The sequence below is a fragment of the Hesperophylax consimilis genome, chromosome 31 (assembly GCF_061612785.1).
Source record: "Hesperophylax consimilis isolate HC1 chromosome 31, BYU_Hcon_1.0, whole genome shotgun sequence".
Classification (NCBI taxonomy): domain Eukaryota; kingdom Metazoa; phylum Arthropoda; class Insecta; order Trichoptera; family Limnephilidae; genus Hesperophylax; species Hesperophylax consimilis.
Genome location: NC_142866.1, coordinates 6,722,150 through 6,749,299, shown reverse-complemented (window position 1 = coordinate 6,749,299; position 27,150 = coordinate 6,722,150). Strand labels below are relative to the sequence as shown.

At 33.2% G+C, this 27,150-nt stretch overlaps 1 protein-coding gene across 2 annotated transcripts in view; it reads left to right on the top strand.

Moving 5' to 3' along the window:
• LOC149409392 (uncharacterized) overlaps positions 1-26,730 on the top strand; it is a 32,083-nt gene extending 5,353 nt beyond the window's left edge. For both annotated transcript variants that reach the window (XM_089649949.1, XM_089649948.1), the window contains exons 2-5: positions 19,435-19,499; positions 21,229-21,324; positions 22,858-22,889; positions 22,994-26,730. In XM_089649949.1, the coding sequence (XP_089506075.1) occupies positions 21,247-21,324; positions 22,858-22,889; positions 22,994-24,893 (2,010 nt within the window). In that variant the 5' untranslated portion in view covers positions 19,435-19,499; positions 21,229-21,246 and the 3' untranslated portion in view covers positions 24,894-26,730. The remainder of the gene's footprint in view (positions 1-19,434; positions 19,500-21,228; positions 21,325-22,857; positions 22,890-22,993) is intronic.
• Positions 26,731-27,150: the final 420 nt, after the last annotated feature.

The following is a 27,150-nucleotide window of genomic DNA, read 5'->3' as shown; positions in this document are numbered from 1 at the left end:
ATTTAGCAGAAATGTAAATCTCTTTATTATATTCAAAACAGCTATTCGTAGCTGCGATTGAGTCAATTTATAAATAGATCTAATCGATAACTTTAGAAATAAACGTTCTGCGCTTGGACGGGTCTTTGATGAAATCATTACAAAATTCCAGAAGATCGTGAATAATGAAATATCTATGATTTTTAGAACTAATCTGGAGTTAAGATACGTAAATATAATAATTGTTAAACACGAGCGAGTAGGGACGCATATCAAAGATCTGTAATACACCAGTAGCAGTGTTTATTGATATTTCCGCGATATGTTTTTTAATAATAGAAAAACGTTTTCTTAACCTCGTTACATATTAAAGGTGATAGACAACTATTTAGATTAATATATTCAATAATATTATTATTGGGTTTAAAAATAAACTGTTTTTATAAACCCAATAATAGTATTATTGAATATATAAAAAATAAAAATAAATTAAAATGGAGTTCTACAAATTAAATTTTATAACAATAAATATTTAAATTAACACCAGGAATCATCAGGTACTTCCCTCCTTCATATTCCCCATTATACCTTATTTAAGGATAAAATAGTTTAACTGGGTTGGACTGTAGTGCTGTATTCCCACAAAAAATAATAAAAAAAACATATGCAAAAATCGCGTTATTATGTAATTAAAGAGGGGTTTTCGAAAATTTCAAGAATTACCTATCATAATTTGGGAACTAGAATTTTTAATTGTTGTCAGCAATTTCGTAGTTTAAGTCTATTTCATAGAAGGTATCGATCTGCGCCGGCAAATTCCATATTTTACGATCCCACCGATATATGCCGGCGAGTGCCGCACAACAATGGAATGCCCGAAGTAGCTTGTAGATTTATATTAGGTTTTGCTTTGTGTATTCGAGATTGCAGAGCTAAAATTGTTTTACGCGGAATTGAGAAATTCTAGTTAGAAGCATCAAGGTGAAAGAGAAGAATCAATGGAATAATAAAACCATGCTTAAATACGTTCTTCGGATTATTTTAAATAAGTAACCATGATCACCATGTCCGTATATCTAGCCAAACCTAGAATTTCATATAATTTACATGGACTATGATACTAGAGTTAACTTGACTCTTGATAATTTTCTCAAATAAATTGACCTACGTTTTGACCCATAGATACAATACCAGCCCATAGATACCTCTGACAAATTTGCATAATGGTAAGCGGTGATTATTTTACAATATTTTTTCTAAATCTCTTTCAGAGGATAACTTACATATTGTATATTATATATTACTTACAAAATATGTACATATACGCCTACCATTAATACATGTTTAATCGTATTGTAGTCGTTGATGGTTGGCGAAAAGTTGGTCTCAGAACCTATGTAGGTAGAATAGGTATCTGTCAAATCGACTGAATGAAAAGACGAATTACATTTATATTTTTCTTACATATTTTGGAGACACCTCCAATGACATACGAAAATGTTAACCAATTTATCTTTCGACAATCTATTTTAATAACTTCTCGCTCTTTATTAATTGTATTCATGTGTCAAATAAGGCAATCTCACGATTATCCTTACGGTGGCCCTGAATTTAAGCATTATTTAATGAATATGATTGCCATTGGTACGTATAATTATTTTGATAGCGCTACTTCATGACCTCCGCGGAATAGTTTGGCGAAACCTTGACTGACCTGTTCAGGTTTTGTTGTTCCGTGAGGTTATCTGTTGTAGTAAAGCAAGTAATGAAAAAGCTTAGATGAAGAACACGGGATTTCCTTAGTTTACAAAGAGAATTATTCTTATTTTTGGATTCGAGTCTCTTGCAACTATTTTAGCGATCGTCCCTTAGATTTCACACTGAGTGTACGCTGTATACACAGCCCTAATAAACCCTGGATAGGGCATTAATGCGATTTTGCATGAATGGCATTGTGGCCAAATCTAGGGTGTACATTTTTTATGACAAACTTTAGAAATTACCAGTGTGTCGTTAATGCATTTATAATAGCTTATGATCTTTTTGGGTATTTAATGAGACAAGTAACGGGATATGTCACGCTCCCGGAGCACATAAACCAATTTACGCACAGACGAAATGCAAAGTGGTCGAGTTGAAACAGAACTTCGCTACACTCTATCAAAAATGCTTCATCTTTTTATGAATTGTGTAGATCATCCTGCCAAAGATCTCCCTGTTGTCAGAGCCAAACGGAACAACACTTAAATATCTGCTCACAGGCGGATGCGAAACTTCCTATGCACTCAAACCCAAGCATAGCATGTCTCGGGCGTTCAAGCCCCGACGACAAACCCACCTATCCATTCCCAGTCTCTATTACCTTCCCCCCTTGATGAGTGGACTCAAATAAAAAATTACAATTGCAACCAAATATACAAAAAATATAGTATACATTTTACAAACACCTTAAGTTAAAATAATATATAACATTCATAAAATAAAAATTATTTACAAATAAATAAAATACCTACATACAAAAAATACAAAAAAAAATAGTATTTCAGCCCTATAAGTTGCTATAGGCAGCCCACTCATCGGGTAGAAAAAAACCATCCCCCAGGTACTTTACACCCTCAGTTCACGAGACATGGAGAAAAATTTCCCCGAACCTCGTACATGAACAATAGATATCAGGTTCATCCAGACACGTAAACATCTTTCATGCTGTAAATGGCCTGCCACTGCTTTGTTCGCTTTATCTCCCTCCCTTGCTTTAGGAATTCCCTTAGTCTTTGCTCGCTACCTATAACAACCTCATACCCATATTTTTATTTTTTCCATCTAAATTAAACATCTTACTGCCGAGTAAAGACCAAACGAGTCAGAAAATCTGCTCATATTAGCGTCGTAAACAATAAATGGCTTTTAACCTCAACATTAATATCAATTTATATTTTTTCTACAATTTAACGAAATTTGTAATGATGAAACCACACATAATTCATCACATTTTCTATTGAGGCACTTTACATGCGTTTTAATAAATATTACATTTATATACCTATCAACAATGTAGGTACATATTTAAGTAGGTTTGATCAGTGCTTGCCAAAGATTTACTTCATACCCCAAAACGGTCCGAAGATTTCTAAAAAAACTCCATATTTTACACTTCAGAACTTTTGTTTTGTCCTCTTGCACAAATTCAATTTATCTCCTGAGACCAGGCTCGTTAGTCGTCAGTCAGTAAAAACGACATTTACCTAATTGGGTGGAATTTCCCCAGGTTTGGGATCACTGCTTTATACTAATGATTGCATGCTTAAATCATTTAGTTAGGGAAAGTACGATGTATTTACTTTTGTTAAAGTCTTGTTTTGATGGAACAGGTGGTATATTTTAGAACTAGCCATCAACCAGGCGCCTAATTCTAGTGAAAGCTCTATGAGAAGCTATTTATGACCGTGAATAATTTGGTCGAGTGAATGATTTATTAAGGCATTTCGGAAATATTTGATAACTTATTTAGGTAATGTAAATCAGTAAAGCCAAGGCATTAGTGAATATGTCAAGTTTATCTGATTTTTTAAAACATTAGAGATATAAAAATTATATGCATTATCTAATAAAAATCGTCAACGAAAACCTTAATTATTCGGTTATACTTTATATAATTACATAGTATTTGGATGATTTGCATAGCGCTGTTTTAGTGCAAAATCACCTCAAGGGCGCTATACAAATATATGAAACATTTCTATAATTATCTATCTTATTACTAACTATAGACTAGTCAAACTATTATCAATAACAGATTGCATCCACCAATACAAAGCCATATGTACAATGCGTTTGATTGATGAACGTGATGCTATAATGTACAATTGTTATTATTATTATTTATTTACATTTTATACAGGTGGATAATATACAGTACCATACTTACCTGGTAGGTCACTTGAGATTAACACTGTTTATTGTTTATTAGAGAAATCTAGATACGGTTCGAACACACAGGGCATTAGAGAATTGAACATGAATGGACTTATGTGTATTTATTAATGAGCATGTTCAAGGCAAACTTTATGCTAGTCGATACCAGAGAACAAGGTTTTGATCAGAATTCATCTTCCTAAATGTGATCCGTCTCTCGGTATAATCCAGATTTCGAACAATATAAATCCAATAAGAAAGGTGTGATTAGGATGTATTTATAGGCAATACAAGAATGCAGGTATATTTAATTTAAATGTATGAGAGCTTAAAAATGTAAGTTTTTGGATTAGACCTGAATTTTGTTGAACTTGTTATGCATCTTAGTTCCGGAGGGAGTTTATTCCAAGCCTTCGGCCCAGATGCTCCGAAAGCGTGATCACCAAAAGTATTAGGCTTGCGCTTAGGTTCCATCAGTCTGCCTATAGCTGATGATGTTGCTGATCTGAGAGTTGATTGCCTCGGCCCAGTATTTTTCAGTGGGGCTATTTCATTGATGGATTTAAACACCGTCCAACCTAATTTGTACTGGATTCTTTCGGGGCACTTGAGCCAGTGAAGGATACAAATGTGTTCTGAATTGTGAAAATATTTAGAAAACCCCGGTTATGAGCCGTTCTGCTGCATTAAACACTGATTGAAGTTTGCCAGTTTGATATTTTGGAAGGCTGGCATAAATGCCGTTGCAGTAATCAAAACGTGAGACTACATAAGAGTTGATACATAGTTTTGTTGCCTCTGTATGATGGTTTCTTCGGGCAGATTTGAGTTATCTTAGGTGAAAAAAAAAACGTTGCATACAGTCCTATTTGTTTGACTTTTAAACTGAAAATCCGATGTAAATTGACACCCAGAAGTTTAATAATAATAATAATAATTACAAGAATTTATTCCAGAATATTGTTTTTGGGTTAATATCGATACCTGAAATAGAAATAAGTAAATCGTCTATGAAATGTTGAGGTTTGTTTGTGCCCGCCCAGAGAAATTCAGTCTTAGACGGATTCAGCTTCAACTTGTTTGAAGACATCCAACGAGTTATTGCTTCTAGTTATTCAGCCATACGGATCTTGAAACTATTGATTTCGCTTAGAGCGCAGTCAAAATAAACTCGCCGATCGTCAGCGTTTATTAGAGAAATGAGACAAGAGTCTAAATTACTCGATTAGTCTTATTGATATGTACTAGTACATAGTTTCATTCAAATTTATTCGAAAAAAATTTAACCTTGGTTTAGATGGGTACGTATATATCGATACAAACGTAAACCTAGCGGAGATTTTAATATTAAAAAATGCATGAATTCCATATTTACTTTTCGGCTCCACCCGCCACTCCTTTTTTTGGAAGGTATCATAAATTTTTTTTCGGTTTAATCGAAGAAAAGGGAACAACAAACCCACCGACAAACACTTTTTGTAAGATAAAAAAACATTAATATCTATAACTCCTGATAAAAATAAGGTGGCAAAACAAAATGTTTGCGTTGCACTAGAAATCTTGCAACTGTCAAACTTAATTTCCGAATGTTTTTAAGGAAACAACGGATTTTTAGCTTGACGGTATAGGTTATTAAAAAACGTATACCTGACATTAAACCAGTAATTCCTGAGCTCATTTGGAAAAAATGTAGACGGTATTTTAGTCTCCGGAGACTTTACTTAAGTAGATATCGTAAAAACAGATATTTAAAATTATTTTTTTCCCTGTCGACGAAAAGTAGATATAAATCTCGCCGATACTACGTACCTACTCGGTCATGCTGCTAAGGTTGGTTGTTTTGAGCAATTGCGTAAAGTGTTATTCATTGCCATCAATATTCCGATATGGTTTGAAAGGCAGAGTTGGAAGGTGTCCAGGCCGCGCGACAATTGGTTGTGTTGACCCACCGCGGCGATGATAACGCGCAAGACAAATAAGTTATGTTTAGCACGTGCCCTGCCGTGATATCACGACCGTATCAACAATGCAGCAGATTCGTACTTAGCGGTAATTAGCGGTACCTAGATTGAACAGTCACACATCGCCTTCTACATCTTCTGTAACTCGTGTACCGTTCAAAGATTTTCGCATAATAATGATCAGTTCATTAATTTCAATTTGGTATCACCTCGGCCTCCGTAATATACGAGTACCTACTAATTTATTCTTTCTTTTCACAAGATTGGCAATACGCTTTCAACAAAGATAACCATTTAGTTTTGCTGGTTTTTTGCGACTGGTACCCATCGCAACTGTTGGTGACCTCTAGTTATCTTTCCAACAATATACCTTTGGTTCCTTTTCATATCAGTGGATGGCTATGATCACGGCAATCTTCACCCGCAAGCTGCAGCACAACAACTCTGTGAAAGAACACTCACACCAGTTACGTAGTCTTTGTGGACATGTAAAGCTCTGATACGTCTTCGGTCAATCTACCCTGGGTAATATAGTAAGCTTTTATTTTCCATTTCTCAAATATCACCAAGATATTGGATATATCTAATTTTCATAATACGTAAAATTTATTTTATAAACTTTGTTCAATCAATGAAGAACTTTGAAATTGGTTTCCGTATCTGTCCAGGATATTGTTAGTATATTTCTTAAACATTTCAAAGTCCTTTATATATTAATTTTAATATATACCTACATGCCTTCCCCCATTTATTTCGTTTCTAAATATTTCGGATGAGACTAGTCTTTTCTATCTTACATTTTAATATACAATCCTTCCTTAATTTCTTCCATATCTAAATATCGTTGGTTAGGTTAGGTTAGACTTTTTCATCTTATATTTCGGTATATATGCTTTCCCACTTTCTTAAATTTTAATACAACCTTCAAGTTTCTTCAACTTCTTCCATATCCAAATATCGTGTTTTAGGTAATGTTCGTTTTTTTCTATATTTTATTTTAATACCCACGCCTTCCCTAATGTCTTCTATTTTTTTTACAATCTTCAGTCTTTCCCAATTTCTTCCATATCTCAATACTGTGGGTTAGGTTAGGTTCGATTTTTCTATTTTATATTTTAATACACACGCCTTCCTCAATTTATTATATTTTAATACAACCTGTTTGTCTCGAAAACATTAACAGACTTAGAGAGTTCGTCAATCAATTTGTTTAATTTTGGATGTAAAATACCATTCACATACATTTCAAATTGGAAAATTCTTATCTTCGGAAAATTCATAACTCGTGTTCACCCCGCCAACATTAATAATTATTATGATTTGTGAAACCTCTCCCGGTAGATATGTACCTCTCTTGGAAATTTCCTATTGAGAAAAAACTATCAACAATGCATTGCACGAATAATACTCTTATTCATAAACCTAGTCTAAATATTAACACAAAGTATTACAAACTACTAAACTGTTAAAGATAAGATAAGATGCATTTAAGTTAATTTGCATGTTCTACTGTCATCCTTCTGGGCTTGAAATATTATAGTTAAGTTCTACCGTCATCCGTCTGGACTTGAAATGGCTATAGGTACCACAGGTATATAAATAACTTACTTTTTCAGGTCATTTTAAAAACGGAACTATAATAACATTACAACCTCACGGTTAAATCCAACCGCTTTCAAGTATTTCTGTTATTCATGGATTTAAATTCTATAGCCCAGTTCAGATCAAACGATCGTCACCGTCTTTCAATTGTACGAATTTCCACATGAAACTAAAACTTATTATTTATTGTTTTGAAATTTGACTGCGGTAAATTTTGAGATCGCTTGAGATTAAGATGTGTGGGAAGTAGCAACTAATCCTGGCTGTAATCGAACAGAAACCGCTTTAAATTTTATTACAAACGATCTGAATATCGGAAATATGTAATTGATAGAAACAAACATATCGGATTTCTCGTTTTATTGTGAAACTAGTACTTGAAATCACAATCCGCTTTTGCTCGAGTTTCGAAGTCCGTTTTTTTCGTATTATGTTTGAAACAATAATTGAATTAATACGATAATTTTCGTTTAATGAAAGTGAATAACTCACAATTTTTAAACGATTATTTCAAAGTAACTTGGTGGAAATTCATTACTACTTTAAAATTTTTCCGTTGACCTTACCTCCTGACAAAAATATCCGTGCAAATTTTTGTGACGCCAGAACATAATGTTGATTAGTTTTACTGCCTGCGAAATTTATAAAAAAATTATTTCTTGCTGAAAAATAAAATATAAAATTATGTCTTAATTATTATCCGAAAAATTAACGGGTAAGGTACTAACCAGTAGTTTATTATATCTGTGGATTCTTTCCCAACCTGATAATTACATTTACTACCGTTTTTGAATAATCGTGTTAATTTTCATTAATTGGTTTTATTTTAAACGACCTAATGTGTAGTGTTTCTTTTTGAGAAATTACATTGAATTAATAATAAAAATGGACAGAGTTAACAAAATACAGAAAATGTATACATTTATACTTATTTTGAAACATAAAAATATATAACCAGTGAATGTCCACCAAATCATCGTTAATTTTAATAGAAAAAAATATAAACAAGGTGGAAATAGTTCTATCTACGGCTTTTGAAGTTTGAAGTTGAAATTATTGTCAAATATATCCATTATATACAGGTTAAGGGATACTTGACTTATTTTAACCAGTGATTCTTGGCATTATTTTTAGTAAAAAATGTAAATGGAATTTTTGTCTCGGTTGACTTTTTTAATTTTTTTTTAAAATTTGTTTTTTCAATAATAATTTTATTTTTAAATATTTGTCACCGGTAACTCAGTCAAGTAATCACCCAACCCATTACATCGACCCTAACTGTCCAGTACCCTACTGTTTATGTATTTAGTTGAAAAAAAAATGCGGATACCAAAGTTACATTTTTTATTACAATCTAAGTCAAGTACGTCCCTTAATACCCGTATAATATCGCCTAAATATTTGTTACCAAGAATTTGTAAACTTTTGATTTGTGGAATGAGATATATCAACATGGTGTAATAAACTGCATGCGTGTCCATTCGTTCGTTTAGGTACGTTTAGGTTGATTAAATGCAGGAGGTCAGAATAATTTAGAGTTAAACAATCATTATTTTATTAAAAAGGTCATGTTTTTTTTTATTTTGCGTGTGTTTTCAAATGTTAAAATATTCCTTAACGATAAGTAATTTATGTGCTCTAAAGGGTTTACAATATTGTGTTTTTCACACCCGTATCTTCAATTATATTCAATAATAATAATATTTGGCGATTTGTAAAGCGCCGTTTTTGTGAAAAATCACCTCAATGGCGCTGTACAAATATGTAATACATTTCTTCAATGCCTATGTTATTACTGGTGACCGGATAAATCAACACAATGATAATTCATCACTTCTTTAAAAAGTTATATAAAGTCATGGAAAGTGATGAAAAATAAACTTTATTAACTGGGTTAAGTAGGTTAGGTTGGGTTAGGTTAAAAAAATCATCGTTTCTAATGACTTTATATCGCTTTCTAAAAGTGTGTTGAATTGTCACTGTGTTGAGTTATCATGGAACCGTTATTACTAACCAGTACCATACTTACCTGGTAGGTCACTTAAGATTAAAACTTAATTAAAATTAATTAATTGTTTATTAGCGAAATTTAGATTAAGGATTTAGAACTAAATTGTAAAATTGGATAAATTGGACTTTCTCTCATGAATGGTATATTTAATTTCATGACAGTATTTTGTGGCAAGTTAAAGGGTAATATGTGCAACAAGACCTAACCGATGGCAGCTAAGTTGTGATTCTACAAATATGCTAAATAAATAATACTGCTTTTTGTCTGGCTGTATCGAAACTCTCGCATCGCATTGCGCATGCGCCTCTGAACCTAACCTAATTCAACTGATAGATCTTATGTAGGGATCGGTGAAATTGGGCTTGTAAAATGGAGGCACGCACACACACAATGCGTTCCTGGGAATTTTGATATTTTCGTACAGTCACTCAAGAACATATAGTTTTAATTGAGGCTATATTTTTCCATAACTGTAATGTTTTGTTCTACGTATATGTCTAGTTCTCTTCACATAATCTCTTGATAAACCAGCGCACATAACTTCATATCTAACTTCATGGATGTTTCAAAATTCGCAATGCGATTTTCTTATCTTTTGAACTATGTATTTGCTGGCTTTTATTAACAAACAAAATCTTATCTCCTTGCTGGCAATACAATACCAGTTTGTTTATGTAGCAAACTAGAACAAATTTAGAATGTTCATCTGTTAAATTAATCGGCGAAGTATTATTATAGCTTGGCTTAATATTCGAGATTTTTTTTCAATTGGTACTATAAAAATCGTTACACACTCTGTCTTTGAAAATTGTTATTTACAGACAAATTTCTTCATACTCGAGTTTGACAGTTCTCTTTTAACAAATAAGGAAAAAAAACATTTTTAATTTTGATCTGTTAATTATACGTTATTTTATTTTAAGTAAATATCTAAAAAATGAGTATGGTGCTGCATAAAATTCGGAACTATTAAACATTTGTATATGTTTTTTTTTTTTTTTTTTTTCACTTGTAGCAAACACTTTGTGGGTATACATAATTATAATAATTAAAATAAAATAACTTTGTTTAAATACCACTTTATTGTATATATTTATAACCAACCGGTTTCAGTTCAGCCCGAACCTTCATCAGGGTTAATAAAAACATATTAAATTAATTACAGAGGTGTATGGGTACTTATAGTTAAGCTGGAAGAGGGAGAGAGAACATCAACTTTGGTGGGGGTGGAAGACTTAGGTAGGAGAGAGGGGGTAAACATAGGTGCAGGAAATGGAAATATATTTAAAATGGGGCTGTTTGTTAAATCTAATTGTTTATTTAGTAAATTGATTTTATTGACTTTAAGGGATTTTTTTATCTCGAGTGCTTCTAAATTGTTGAGGCGTAGACCTATCCCGTTTCTATGTAATACTTCTACACCTGAAGGCTTATAAAATGAGTGATCTTTATCTATTAAATGTGTTGCAAATTCCGAAAAACCTATGTTGTTTAAGCATCTCAAGTGCTCAACTTCCCGCGTTTGAACATTTCTTGCAGTTTTACCAATGTAAAATGCTTCGCAGTCGTTACATTTAAGCCCTTACGCTTACGCCCTTGAGGTGATTTTGCACAAAAACGGCGCTATACAAGTCATCCAATTATTATTATTATTATTATTAAGTTTATAGATGCCAGAATGACTTAAATGATTTTCTTTATCTTTTGAGTTAATTAAAAGTTTACCTAGGTTATTATTGGTATAAAAAGCGGCTTTAATTTCTGTTGGAAATTTTAAAACACATGAGGACGAGAAATTATTAATGTATAAAATTCTTCGCCAACCATGGTTTTTATTTACTGCGATGTTGGGGATACTATTGTACAGGAATTTATTACAAAATATGAGTCGTTGTTTTTTTGCAAGGATTTTATCAATTAAGGTATGGGTATATCCGTTATTTATGGCGATAGATTTGATTATAGAGAGTTCAATATTGAAGTTAACTTTAGATAGCGGAATAGTGACAAGTCTGTGGACCATAGAATGGAAGGCAGAATGTTTATGGGAAATGGGATGGTTAGAAGTACTATGAATGACTGTATCGGTAAAAGTAGGTTTTCTATAAATATTAAAATTAAATTTATTATTAATAATGGAAAGGGATAGGTCTAGAAAATTTAAACTGTAATTAGTACCTATTTCTACTGTAAACTGAATATTTTTTATGGAACGAATTAAGGAGGGACAAGAAGGAATTAAGTTGACGTTCTGTACCTTTCCATATGCAAAAAATGTCATCAACATAACGTTTCCACATAAAAAACGTTATTTAAAAGAGGTGAGTTAGAACTAAAAATATTTTTTTCCAAGTTATCCATGAAGATGTCAGCAAATAGAGGACTCGTAGGAAGACCCATGGGTAGTCCGTATTTTTGTTGGACTATAGCGTCATTAAATTTAAAGTAGTTTTGGTTAAGACAGATGTTAAACATTCGGGCAAGATCGTCAGAAAGATCTTTTGGTAGGTTTGAATTTGTTAATAAATTAGACAGTATAGTTCTACATTCGGGTACAGGTACATTTGGGAATAAATTTACAACATCGAAAGAAACTAATTTACAGTTATTGTGGGTAGAGACAAATCTTTTAAATTACTGACTAATTCATAAGAATTCTTAATTGTATACACAGGGGAAAATACATTTGAATTATTAAATAAGTGAGTCACAAATTTGAGTTTTGAGTTTTTTAAAACTTAATTTTTTTTCTAATGAGCCATCTTGATGTTGCCATTTAAACCATTTGTATAGATCGCAGCGCCATTCATTTTTTCAAATTAAATGTTAGACTGTAAATCCATGTACACGTTTTTTTTAATCTAAAGCCAAGGAATTTCCTTTTGTTGCGGTTCTGTGAAAGTTATTATTTATTATTTTTTCCTGCGGGTTATTTATGACTATTAAGCATTTTATTTATACCTTTATACAAATGATTTTAACAAATTACTTAGTTTAGAAACCAAATATTGTTACAAATATTTTTATTATTTAATAATTTTATATTAAAAAAATATTTATCAAAAATTTATTTTTTCATTTTACTTCAAAAATGAAAAAAAATTGGTATAAAAAGAGAAAAGTGAATAGAAGGTGTTATATGAGATGCCTTTGAATGGAAGAAGAAGATATGAATCAAATAATAGCAGAAAAAATATTAAATAATCGTAGCAAATGTGACAATATATGAAAAAAAGAGTGTTTCCTAAGAGCCTAAGACAGAGTTGTTTGGCTTTCCATCCTCTTAGCGTTTTCAAATTTGGTAGTTATTGGGAGAGTCTTTTAGTTAATAGTATATATTTTTATTCAATTCGATTATACTACATTCCTAAGTTCTTACCAGTTATTGAGCTTTCGCAGTAAGCTTGTCGTATAATGGGTTTACATGCGATGATTTTTTTAATCCAGATCTAGCTTGCAGTCTCCAGTTATCTAAATAATAATGCAGCTGCTTACGTAAATCTTTCAATAACAAGTGATTTAAATCGTTTTAAGATCATCGAAATTTTAATCTCCGCCATGCGATGCAATGTCTCCTTCAAAAACTGTCAAGAGCATTCTCGAACTTTCCGGAAACTTCTAGAATTACCAACACACTCCGCCTTCAGTTTGAAACCTCATAGAACCTTCTTGAACTTTCTCCTTCCAGAACCTTCAAGAGCATTCGAGAACCATCATAAACTTTCTGGAACCTTCCAGACTCCCCGACACAGTCGGCGGGCCTATTCTGAAACAATCTGAAGCATTCGCGGCCTTCCCATAATAAATTGGACACATTTTCGTCACCCACTTCCATTCACGCTCAGCCACCCCCACCAAACTATCTTACTTTCGATGTGACACCAAGGGCTATCTACCACCATAACCACTGACCGGTGGAAGTGGCTGGTTGTGAAGAAAATTAGGCGGGTAGGGAAACGCGGTTTCTTTTTATAATATATATTAGATTAGATTTCCCAACTTCAAAGCACAGACATCAGAATTACCGACAGATGTTAAAGCAGCTAAAAGCCTTGTTGCTTTTCGTGGGTTATGCCCAAATACTATAAAGAATAAGTTTTAGATTTATTTGTTAAGTGTCCTTAATGCACAGAGATAAGTTAAGTAAATTGTTAAAAGGTTTATATGTATCTATTTGCCATTAAATAACATTAATGATTGCTATTATATTATACATTTGCAAAATATAAAGACGTGGAATCATTGTAATATAATGTTAAGAAGGTTTAATTTCATATTACCATACCGAGCAAACTTTTTTCGATGGTGTGTGGCTAAATAATATGTCTTAGTAAAATATAATAACTCGGTGGTGTTTTGAAACTGTATTAAAATTATATTTATCGTAATATAATTATATTTATCGGAAAAGTAGAATTTGTTAGGTTTTACTCATTTCATTTTAATACAATTAAAATGCAACATTACAGGATAGAAAAAGAGTAGGTAATAGAAAATCTCACAAACATGTTTTTTTAACAATCACCCATCATATTTAAAAATTAGATACAAGTTCAAAACCTTGCTGACTACGCTTAAAAACGAGTGCTTACTTTAAGTAAAGGTCCGCGATACAGTAAGATTAAAATGTTAATAGAAAATCTAATAAATGTTTACAAAATACCATAAAAAGTCAGTACACCTTCATGGACTTGTAACGTGTAAGGAATTGCTTGGTGCAATTGACACAGTTAATATCTCGTAACTTGTTTTTATTATTGTCGGTAAAATATGCGTAGTGTGTAACAGGTCCTAAGGTGACACGTCTTGGAGAAGCATGTACGTTAGATGTAAATGGATACCTTTAGTACTGGCTCCTGAATTTATAATTACTGAAAGTCGTAGACGACGACCCGGTATCATTGTTTCAAATTCCTGGCCCGTTTGACGTTAAATAATTTTTCATTTTATAGAACATGAAATTGTTTGAATAATTAAGTATTTTGCTTGTTCAAATTGGATAGTTGTATATAATAATATGATAATTGATAGTAGGTATATCCTATCCAGTTTTCAACACGCAATCAGAGATCCGATAACGTACATGGGTGTATATAATTTAAATATATCATAAAAGTAATAATGCCTTATAATACTAACATTTTAGATTGGATTTTCTTAAAAGGTGTTTGTCTATTGGTAAGACCTTACAAATCTATTTTTTGCTATTTAATTATTACTGTAATTACCAGTGCGACCTGCGTTCCTGTTATGCTGTATCTGTCACATACCCATCAACTTTCTTTTTTTTTGTGCTGCGTCCATTTTACCTGTTATTAGCGAATTACTGAAAAAAAAACTATTTTAAGACATGATTTGTGTGTATTGTATGTTTTATTTTTTTAACAACTTGCATTTTTTATATTTGAATCCAATATTAGCGACTCTCAAACGAAAATTTGAAACAGAAAAATCAGAAAGAGATTCAGTCGCATCTAGGAGTTGAACCCAGGATCTCAGCCTTGCCGGGACTTTACTCTACCACTGAGCTAATTCAACCCTATCCCCTTTGATCATAACAAAAATTATTCATCCTAGACTTGTAGAAAAATCAATTTGTGTCGCACATGCACAAAATGTTCGCGAAGAATCTTGTAATTATAAGGATAGCCGCCAATAAAAATGAAGATAATATTGATAATTCTTAGTCGAAGTATCAGTTCTATATGACCGAAAGGGGATATGATAGAATTAGCTCAGTGGTAGATCAAAGCCTAGGCAAGGCTTAGGTCATGTATTCAATTCCTAGATGCGACCTTATCTTTTTCTGATTTTATCATTTCAAATTTTTTTTGGAGTCTTAAAATTGTCTTCAATGATTAAATATATGATATTTATATAAAAAGTCCTATTCACCCATTACAACGTTAAATAAAACCAACTTTCTAAATTTTCTAGCAATCCACCGAACAGATATTCCCAAACGGAGAAAAACTTACTGATATAAAGAATTGATAGTATTTTTTTATTTCTTCAAATGATTAGTATTCCGGTTAAAACATAATTAATAAACCATCAGCAATACACCAATGTGTTATGGCGATGTGTTGTGTACTATCAGGACGTAGAACGTAGGCACATGAACACGTGTTCCGATCTATTACGAATGTTCTAAAACTTTATTAGGAAAAGGCATGCTATCCCGTGATTACAGGATTTTAATAAATCAGCAAAAAATACGTTTATTCCGCGCATAGGTTAGATTTTTGGCAAGTAGACGGTTATCGCCAATTTTCATCGTAATAGTCGAAAGTTTATGTGTAAACTAGCGACAAAAGTTACAATTCATTTTACAATTCTAGGGATTATCTGTGCAGTGTGGCTCTGCGAATCAATAACAAATTTATGTAATTGTAAGTGCGCACGAACGCGGTATAAAAGTAACGATTTGAGAAACAGAATTTGAGAATCCTACCGTGGGTCCCGTTGAGTGGGCCGGTTGACCTCCTGCTCCAACAACAACTTCTCCTACCTCTAAAAAACAGTAATCATTATATTTATAATATTATTAAGTCAATTAACCAGCATGTTGCCATGTTGTTTTCTATTAAGACTAGTTGTCAGTGATAATAGACCCTTATTTTAATACTTCTGTGACTTTTTTTCTCGGAATTATTTCGTTCCGAGAAAAGAATTACAGTCAAATGTCAAACATCATTTTTTTGGTGGATGGATGTAATGATATTGTACCGGCAAGGCTAATCTTTTGTTCAATTAGCAATGGAGCTATCCAATTGAATGGAAAGTGTGGAAAACTTTTTATTCCACCGAGCAAAATGCTTGGCAACAGTAAAGTGTCATAAATCTATACTATTTATTCTTAACCAAACAAAAATAAATTTTAGTACTAAGAAAATGTTGAGCAAACTATTGAAGAAAATATTCAATAGACTTATCGAATTCCGCCTCACACTTAATACGCAATTTTTTGTATAAATAACACTTGGTTTCAACTTAATTACTACAAAAATCCACCATTTATGTCGGGGATTGTAAAAGATGCTTTAAAAGTTTATTTTTTTCTTATTCAAAGTTAAGTTTGAAGGTTAGGAAATACACATATTATTAAATTAACCCAAACTAACAACCTAAAAACCTATTTTGTGCATGTTTACTTAAGGCCCCGTAGTAAGCGTTCGAAGATGGTTTGAAAGGAAAATATGTAAATGCCAATGTTAAGAGGGAGCGCGATAAAATTAAAAAACCATAATAATAAAGCGAAAATGGAAAAAATATGAAATAAAATACGACTCGTTTGAAATAGACCAAAAATATCTCTACAAATGCTTTAGTTGCATTTAAAGATACACTGTGAATTTATTCATGCCTATAACATTTTAAATATCAAAACAAAACGTGTTTTTAATAATTTTCGGAGCTTACTTTGAATGTTTTTATCGAGAGAATTTCATATTATTAACGGCATAATAAATGTATAGATATTATCTTCAAAAAATAACCTTTTAATTACTTCAAAACTTAAAGACTTAAGGCAATGCACTACGTAGTGTAATATTTTAAATTGAGCCGCTATCAATAAGATCCCTTAAGTAGATGGCGATAAGGTTTAAATTCCCGCTTAACACCATCCGCCTGTTTTGATCTTTGCAATAAAAAAACATGGCCAAAAAGTGCCTTTTATTTTATTTTGTGGATGTTCAGGCATAAATATTTAATTTTTTTTCGATCATTTTATAAATAACTTGATTTTCCACATTATACAATAAAATTATAACCGAAAATTGGTTCGTAAGTAGGAGATTTTGAACTTTAAAGCAGTTTTCATACGCCTTTACATTATTTTTTTCTGGGCTTATAAAAAGCCTTATCTAAAAAATACTCGATTATTTCAAAGGCCAAGATGTATTCTACTCGCAGTATTTAATTAAAGCATCTGAAACAATTCTAGGCGACCAAATTTTCAAACCAAAAACAAATGATTTTGAATTACTACGTATGGCATCGCCTTAATGAGAAACTTGTTATAAATCGGTAGAAATTAAATATGTGGGGGCTTAAACCCCCGACATAGGGGAAAAAGGCCGCGCAGCCGTTCCTCATTTAGTTATTATCCATTCATTGATATATTATTTAGTCTATGTCTCCATTAGATCAAATGTTGTTTTTTTTTAAAGTGCCTTTGCAAGAAGCGTAATTCGACAACTAGACAAAATATTCTCGGGTGACGTAAATCATCACTTTATAGAAATCGTCATGTTAATCTCATGTCATATCATAATAAAAGATCGTCAATGTCAAATCCCTAAAAATGTATTCTGTGTTTCAATCATTCAAATAATCGTATTTACCCACCGGCTTAGGGGGCGTGGGTCCATTGTTTAGTCAAAATTTACAATATTGACGAACACGAAAATATTGTCTATATGTCTTCTTGGTTTGGACACTTGATTTGGAATACCCTAAATTGTGCTTCATATGTCTATGGCTGTACCTTACATATGCTGTACCTATTGTTGTTATTAAATATTTATGACACATAATAAGTACTTGCGTGGGAATTATTGTGTTATGAATAAGAGCGTATTATTGTCTTAACAGATGTTCGTTAAACCATAACCTACACAATATTTACGTAAAATTTTCTAAAATCTACTCATAATAATACGTTTTGCAATTGCTTACTTACCAACTAACACAGAGCCCGGCAATCTTTTTTTGTACAGGGTAAGATTGAAAAAAAATGGCTCAGCAGGCCAGGAAGTAAACTTGAGGACACGCATGTCAGCAGCTCCTATCACTTTTTCGGTTTCCTTTTTTTTATTAATTAGAAGCCATATAATTTGGGAGGCGGGATTGACAGCTTAAATATGATGTTTTTGGGGTGTTATGCCGTGTTGCGCTAACGTGTTTTTTAGCCAACATTTCGGACAACGTTACAGTATCCATCATCAGGGCAGATGTGAGATAATTGATAGTGGTGATATGTGTGCTTAACTAAGTCTGTGCGATACCGTGTTGCCAGCTCACTACTCAAATTAAGAATTACGTTCACAATGGAGCTGGAAAACAAAGATAAAATCCTGCCTTTTCTAGATGTGGAGTGATGCGAAAATACAATGGTAGCCTAGGGCATACCGTACATAGGAAATCAACCCATGCGAATCGATATTTACACGCTGATTCGCACCACCACCCAGCGCAGAAGAGAGGACTTATCCATACGTTGGTGACCCGAGCGACCAGAATAGCTTTGCCGTAGGTTACCCCAAGTGATTCGCTACGTTTGGTGATTTGGCAGGGGTGCCCGAGTTCGTCGGGTGAAGTCTCATTATTTTTACCTTCCCAGAAATTCTTCTCCTTCCTTTCCTTAAAAGATCATCGATCGAAAAAGAATAGACAGATTTTGTAGCCAATCGATGTCATTATTCAAAATGTCTCGGAAATATTCTGATAAAGGTTTCACAGGTACATTAGATTATGTCATGATATTAGGCTTCAATTTTAAATTTAATAAATCAGGAAACTGGCGATTTTTAAGTTCAAGAAAGCGAATTAAATTAACCGCTGTCACAACTGACCTAATAACACATGATATATCGAGGTATTTATTTCCCGCTAGTGAATAATTATAGGTTTTAATCTTGAACACCTTGTGTTTTGAAAGCCTTGTATATTTAAGCTACCAACCATCTCTAACAGCGAACATGCTAGGCAGAATGCAAAGCTTTATGAGCGTCAAATGCGGTTATATATCTCGCAACCACCGTCAGATTACGGCTGTTTAATAATTTTTTATTTATGTTTTTGGTTTGTAAATGTGAAATCCATTAAAAGGTCGCGGTCTGGATTAAAATATGCGGCGGCCGGATCTGGCTTGTTTGTAGCAGTTTGATCCGATCCCTTTACTCACTACATTTTGAAGTTTTTTGGTAAATATCATGCCTATATTTTGAATTATTCTTTCAGATCTCTTCATCGGCCTGTCTCTCCATGCCAGTAAATAAGTGAATGTTGTAACACAGAATAAAGAGGTAATTAATTTTGTTTGTTTTGTTAAATTCTAATTTGATTACGTTGTTCTTAAGCGCTTTTTAAACCATGAAAGATTCTGCTGAATTTTACTAAATGATTAATTTTATAGTTTAACTAACTAAAATGGTTATCAATGAACGGAAAATAGTTTCTAGAACACAATAATCAATGTATCGTTGCCTAAAATATACATATAGTAGTCTAATACGACATATTCTCATAACATATTTTAACTTCTCTAGATTTACTTTCTCTTCTTCCCTCTCTCTATTTTACATTTTTTCTCTCTATTCCATATTTAACTTTTGATAATAATCATATTATGAAAATATTTATAAAGTTTGCTTTTCGTTGATCCATTAGAATAAAACAATTTTAGAACAGTTTAGGTGACATCTATTGGTCGAAATAGTTTTATAAAGTAGGTACAAATTTTTTTTTCATAATCTGCTTCAGCCAATCGTGTTTTAATCTCTGTAATCCATTGTACCTAACCCGTGCATATATCGTATATCGCGCGGCCATAGACTAATAAATATATCAATGCGCGCGGCATGTCACACGTTCGTACAATGTGACTAAAAACCAAAACGATAAATAACGTTACATGTCAATACCCGTTCATAATGTAACTTTATTATTTGTGAACATTGTTTGCCAATTCGACAAATAAGTAGAACAAGCATAATAAGTACATTAACATGAATCGGACAGCCATAATGTCCATCGAGAATAGTGCTCGTGAGGCCACTATTAGGATAAACGTGAAAATTCTCTTTGAATCTGCATAAACAGATGGTGCTTATTGTTTACTCAGAGGGACCGCACTTACTGTTACGGATACTCGCGGATATTATTAACATTCTGTTTAACAATGTTTTATAACTAATTTATGCATGGCTCTATTCTGTTCGGTATCGCTTTGCAATTACATAAAAACGTTTGGTTTTTGATTTTATTTTATATTCAACGACAGTAATAGTAAATGAAATCATATTTTAGGAGATCCGCTGGGTATTTTAAGGGATAATATAAAACATATTAATAATAATTTTTATACCAGGATGTGGGGGGGTTAGTGCAATCCCACGCGTCCCATATAGATATACATAATCTGAATCTAAACAGTGTCTTGGAAAAATTTATCCTATTTCCCGGCAAGACGAGGGTCCTGGGTTCAATTCCTAGATGTGACCGTATCTTTTTTCTGATTTTTCTGTTTCAAATTATCTTGCAAGAATAGCTAATACTGTCTTCGAAAATTAAGTATTACAATTTGAGATTTTTTTCCAGCAAAATAAATTATTATATTTGATTCGGAGTAGTTCCATCGAGCAAGTTCGGTAGTGACACCATATCTCAGACGTATGTAAGCTAATACAAAATGCATTGAAAAAAAAAATTTTTTAACATCTAGCATTTAATTTGTATAAGGCTTTAAACAAAAGCCAAAAGTTTAATAGTTCCGAATCAATATGTACACATTGTACCTACATAAAATAAAATTGGCATTGTTTTAAAGAAAAGAAATGGATAATGTAGGTACAAATAATAATGTTTGGCAATATTATCACTTGTGAATCAAAATTGACCCATTTTTTAAAATGTATATAATAAATAATTACTTAGATAAAAATAATGAAATTTACGAATATCATGTAGTTGATGACTACCGTGAGGATGGTATCGTATCTATTGAATTAAACACCTGTTTTTTCTCTATTTTAGTTATACTCCTCTTCAACGATGGGAGGGTTATTCAGCAAGCAGAAAAAAGACGCAGGAGGAACTGCCAGCAGCCCGGCTGGGAAAAAATTTTACCAGGTAAACCACAAATAATCATTTACCACAATATCTACATACCTATTTTTACCTTACCGAGTTGCCAGCTATCCAGTAAAAAGTGACTGTTATTATTATACTATTATTAATGTTCACGATAAACGACTTATCTTACGACAGGAATAATTTAATATATTCATCATTTAAACTAATTAACTAACTAACCATCACGCCGTTTAACCGCAGGGGTAGACAGAGAAGACGGACCGCCAAACAATTCGGTCCTGCACTCCTTGCCTCATTCACATTCATATATCGTCTCATACATACTCTTCTATTGTTCTGACTCTTGACATGGCCCGACTCAAGTATCTGATTCACTTGGTCGTACCATGTCTTCCTCGGGCGTCCCCGAATTCTGCTACCATTCATATTTGCATCGTATATTCTCCTTACACTCCTTTCTTCGCTCATTCGCTCTACATGCCCAAACCATCTAAGCGTCCCTTTCTTGATCTTACTCATTATGCTTACATCAGCCTTGCACTCTTTGCGGATCTCCACATTCCTCACACGATCATACATGGTTTTACCACACATACGCCTCAGGGATCTCATTTCAACAGCATTTAATCTACTTTCATCCTTTCTTTGCCAGTTCCATGCCTCACTTCCATACATCAGGGTAGGTACCAGCACTCCATTGTGGACTGCTTACTTGGCTTCTCTGGACAATTTTTTGCTAGCGCCAACTGCGTTCAGTCCTCCATTAATGGAGTTTTTTTTTTTTTTTTATAGTGAATACCTCACAAGAGTCCCAACTGCTCCCGTCAAAAAAAAAGTCAAGTAAAAACTATTCTGCCAGTGAGACTATGGCATCCCCAATTGGGGGATGTTGTGAGGCTGAAGGTAAGTGGGGAAGGGAAAGAGGAAGGTGGGGAAGTACCTGGCTATTCAGATCTAGTCACTAAACACGGCTAAAGCCATTTGGAGCAACGTTTCAATTCTGAATGGTGGTCTTACACCAGGGCGATACTGGTAGTATCTTCCACTCTGGAACGTGCCGCAAATATACTATATATTATTTTAATTAATTAATTGTGTAACACAAATTAAATTACATGCATTTACTCTTCTTTCAATATCTTGGTCAGCCTTTCCATCTCTCGTAAACATGCTTCCTAAATACACAAACTCATCCACCTGCTCCAAGTATTCCTCATTCACAGCTATATTGCACACTGTTTTCGTACCTACTCTCTCTTTCAAACACCATTACTTTAAACTTACTTACCTACATTCATCATTAACTCATTCTTCATGCATGGTTCGTTCATCCTAGACACGAGAGACTGCAGATCATCCATACTATTAACAATCAGCACCGCATCATCAGCATTCATCATTTACATATAAATATTTATTATTTTAGATACTAAAATAATAAGACATTAAATTATAAATAAAGTGTAAGCTTCCTAAATTTACATAAACAAAAACCATCAATGTTGAAAAGTTTAGATAAGTTCGTTCATGTCATATTCCTTTCTAATTTAAACTGTTTTTCTATTTCAGTTTTGGTCGAAGGAGCCGCACCAAACAGTAACGTAAGAATAATATGCACTACTAACTGATGAGTTTGATAACTAATACTTTTTCTGAAGTAAATTTGATTGATTTATGTACAAGGTTAATTGATTTTTTTCCATAGGAGTACTTCAATGGCTTCCGTAGCCCCTCTCCCTGCGAAGTCGTCAACTGTAGAATGGACCGACGTTCCGCTTCAGGTGCCCGATGTACCGGATAGTGTGATGAAGCATATGATCGTGGATGTACCTGTCCCTCCTCCCAGGAAACACAGAGGAAAATCCCCATCTCTTAAAAATATTGCCGATCTCGGAACGACGTCGAAGGAAACAAAACCTCCACGAGCGTTGCCTCAGATTCCAGTTGAAGAACCCATCATTGTTCCAAAGAAAGAACCCGTTCACATCTGTGATGGCACTCATCACCATGTCACAAATATTGCAAATGGAAAAGTTATTCACGACGCTCATATTACACCGAAAAGAAAAACGGTAGTGGCCAAGGAGATTTTAATGCAAAAAAATCACGGAAAACCTGTAAGACCTAAAAATACGTCAACAGTTTCCTTACCAAATTATGAAGAGTTAACTGTCAAGTCACACCCTCTAAAGGGAACCTCGCAAAATCCAAATCCAAAGAAAAAACCTTCCAGACATATTTCCGTCACATCTCTTCCAACCGAAGGAAAATCTTTCCTTTCGGCAACAACTGCAGCTAGGCTAGAAAACTATATGCTCAGATGTAAGAGTTTCGGGTCTCTTCCACCAAAACAACTCCTTGAAAAGTTACAAAATGAAATGGACTTCGCCAGTGACAGCGACGATTCTTGGGAAGGACTTGATGATTGGGATATGGAGGTGCTTGAACACAACGCAATTAGACATTCTCCCGTAGTTCCCAGGAGTCGACTTAACGCACCAACGATTAACGCTTCTTTGGGATCGACTACAGACCGATTGCCTACTACGATAGAAGAAGTAGATGAAGTTTTGAAAAATAAAGTACCCGTTGCACAAAATAAAGGTATCATCTCCCTGAAGAAAACAGAGGGGAGGAGGGAAAGTATCGATGACTTCTTTGATAGCAAAGCTGAAAACCCTGTCGCGAGAATTGTTCAGATTAAGAAAGAAAATTTCCTCGGAAGAAGAGGCTCTGATGGATTTTTCGGTTATGATAAAATGTATCCATTAGCTCATGCTGAAAATAACAATCCCAACTGCACGCCAGACAAGTTCTTTTCGAGTTCTTTGTTGCAAAGTGAAGCAGCAAATACCAACATGGATATTAATAAGTTGAGGCGGAAATCAGCAGGGGCCGCCCTTCATCGAATCGAGTCATGCGAAGATGATGATGAAAACGCCAGAATAAAATCCGTCATTAAAACATTTGATCCCGAAGATGACATACTCAGTACCTTCCAAAAGTTTTACAAGAATAAAGACAAAGATGATAATCCTTCAGAAGAAAAAAATGAATCTGAAACCAAAAATGAAGAAAATAAGTCTGTACCCAAAACCGAGTTTAGTATTCCAATTCCAACAAAAGTTGATTGGAGTCAAAAATTTCAGAAAAATGATGGAAAAGATGATGAAAAAAAACAATCAGACAATGAAAGCAAAGACAAAAAGTCAAAAACTGAAATCCAAACAAACTTCCCAAATGTTCCTAAAGTAGATTGGACCCAGAAGATACGCAAAGATGATGATAAAGTAGACGTTTCATCGAACAAAACCGATGTAAATAAACAAACCGAGAAAGCGAACAACGAAAAGAAATCTGGTCAAGTTCCTCTTTTAGGAAAACCGATCATTGGAGAAATTGGTAAACCAAGTATCGTCGAACATTCTAATTTGCTGAAATTCATCCAAGATAATGCCATCGTTCAAGATGATATTCCAAAAATAGTTGCAGATGGTTGTGTGGTTGGAGGGATTAATCCAGAAATCTTGCGCCCGGCCCTTAAGGACGCCGAGGACAAGATGAAGAAGATTGACGATGCCAGTAAAGATAGTCTTAAATTATAATTGTAAAATCATAACTATTACAAAAGTAGTGTATATATATTTGATTATGATGATTTAGGAATGTGATTTTGGATTTAGTGAAGCATATTATTATCAAATCCCTAATATCCAATCAATATCACTGTGTAGCCTTGTTTTCTTATTCTTCACTTGTGTGCTTTAGTTCGAAAGGCATACAACTTAATGTTGGTAAATATAATGAAGAGATACGCAAAGTTTTGAGAAAATGTTTTTCTTCTTTGTAAAGGGACACTTGATATTTATTTATTGTTTATTTGCAAAAACAGTATGAACCAGAACATTGCAATATCGATAATTAACATTTACAAAAAAAGTTAATAACAAATAGGTACATTTACAATTGGGACAAAGAAAAAAGTTTCAAATTTAGATTTACAATTTTAAGTATTGAATAATAATATTTCACGTTTAAATACGTTGTAGGACATGTGGAAAATATCCACATTTCCTGCGAGGCAGTAATTAACCTAGTGATTCTTCCCAAGGGCATCACCATTGGTAAGTTAGTTCTGCACCTAGGAAGAATCAAAAGCCTGTGTTGGCGGCCTCGCGCAAAATTATCCGGGACATAAAATCCTATTTTAGCCAGAATGTCTGGTATTGATACTAAACCGTTTAGTAGCTTATACGCCATCAGGAGTAATGCAACATCCCTTCTGGAACTAAGGCTGCATACACCCAGCATTCCCAAGATAAATGCTGTTGGAAACAGCCATGGGTAATAACCAAACTCTCTCATGTAGAGGTATCGTAAAAACTTTTTTTGTATCTTCTCGACCATTAGTACATAGACAGTGTCCTCTGGCCCCCATACCTGAGATCCATTCTCGAGAATGCTACGCATAATATAATAATGCTACGATATAAATGGTGTTATTATTATTATTATATTAGGTATCCTCATTTAGCAACAAAAAGTCAGTAATGTTTTGATCAACAGCGAGATATTATAACATTAGTGCTTATTTTATAATTTATTGCTTTTGTGATTACTTTGATAAATCAATCACAAACATTTTTATCTAAACAAATACATTTTTCTGCTGGGTATACCTTACTTATTTTGAGGTGGTTGGATAACGAAAGTGTAAATATTTATTTTTTATAATAATTGTACGCTTACATGGAGATGACATACTTTTTGACAGTGCTTTGAAAGACGAAACAATTGTCATGCATAAAAAAACTCTCTTGCTCGTTGATGAACCAATAGATGTTAGATATTATCAGTGCCATGGTTCCTTGCTTCCTTTGTGCCTTGGCAAGTCGGCGCCAGGAGCGGACTGATCGAAGTGCCGCGTGCACAGGACCTCCACTGCTTACTTATCTGGTCAAGGACTTTAACAATGACAATTGCCAACTTCAGATTATACACATTATTTAAATACATTCTTTACATTTATGATAACTTTTATTTAGCAAATGACCAAACCTTTTTCACAATAAATTTTAATAGGTTCCTGAAACATAACGTAGCTTAACAGATATGTTAATCACGATATTTAAAAAATAAAGCTTTATTTATAGAAGGGGGTGGGTTGAGTGATAAAAAAAAATGTTTTTTCAAATAACAGTTATCAATCCGAAAAAAATATACCTACACAATCCCAGTATTTTCCATGTCTCGTATTTAGTAATGTTTATAGATTAATTATAAATGTGTTGAAATATGTAGATATGTGAATATCGTTGATTTATCCAGAGTTATTACATGTAAATAAAAATTTAAATACATTAAACATTTTTAATTGAATAAGATATTAAATTATTTATAAAAATAGTGGTGTTGAAATAAGAAGAATGTGTGTTAATTATATTTGACTTTTTATTGTTCTTATCCTACTATTGGGTAGGTTTCAATAAATCTTTTAAAAAAAAATGTTTGGAATATATCTAATATATATTATAAAAAGAAACCTATTTTTCCCTATCCGCCTAATTTTCTTCACAACCAACCACTGCCTGGTTCGAACAGAAGGTTCTATAAGGTTCCAAGCTGAGTAGCGGAGTGTGTCGGTGAGTCTAGAAGATTCGAGAATGCTCTTAAAAGCTCTGGAAGTATCCACAGCATCGTGTGGTGGGGTACAGATAGTATATATTATATTCTGAATTTTTAGAGCACTATTTAAATTTTATACTATTATACGAGTTATAATAGTAATTTATTTTTGGGATACTATGCCGTGTTGCGCTACCTCCTCCTTCTTCTTGGCTAAAGAAGGAGGTAGCGCTCCAT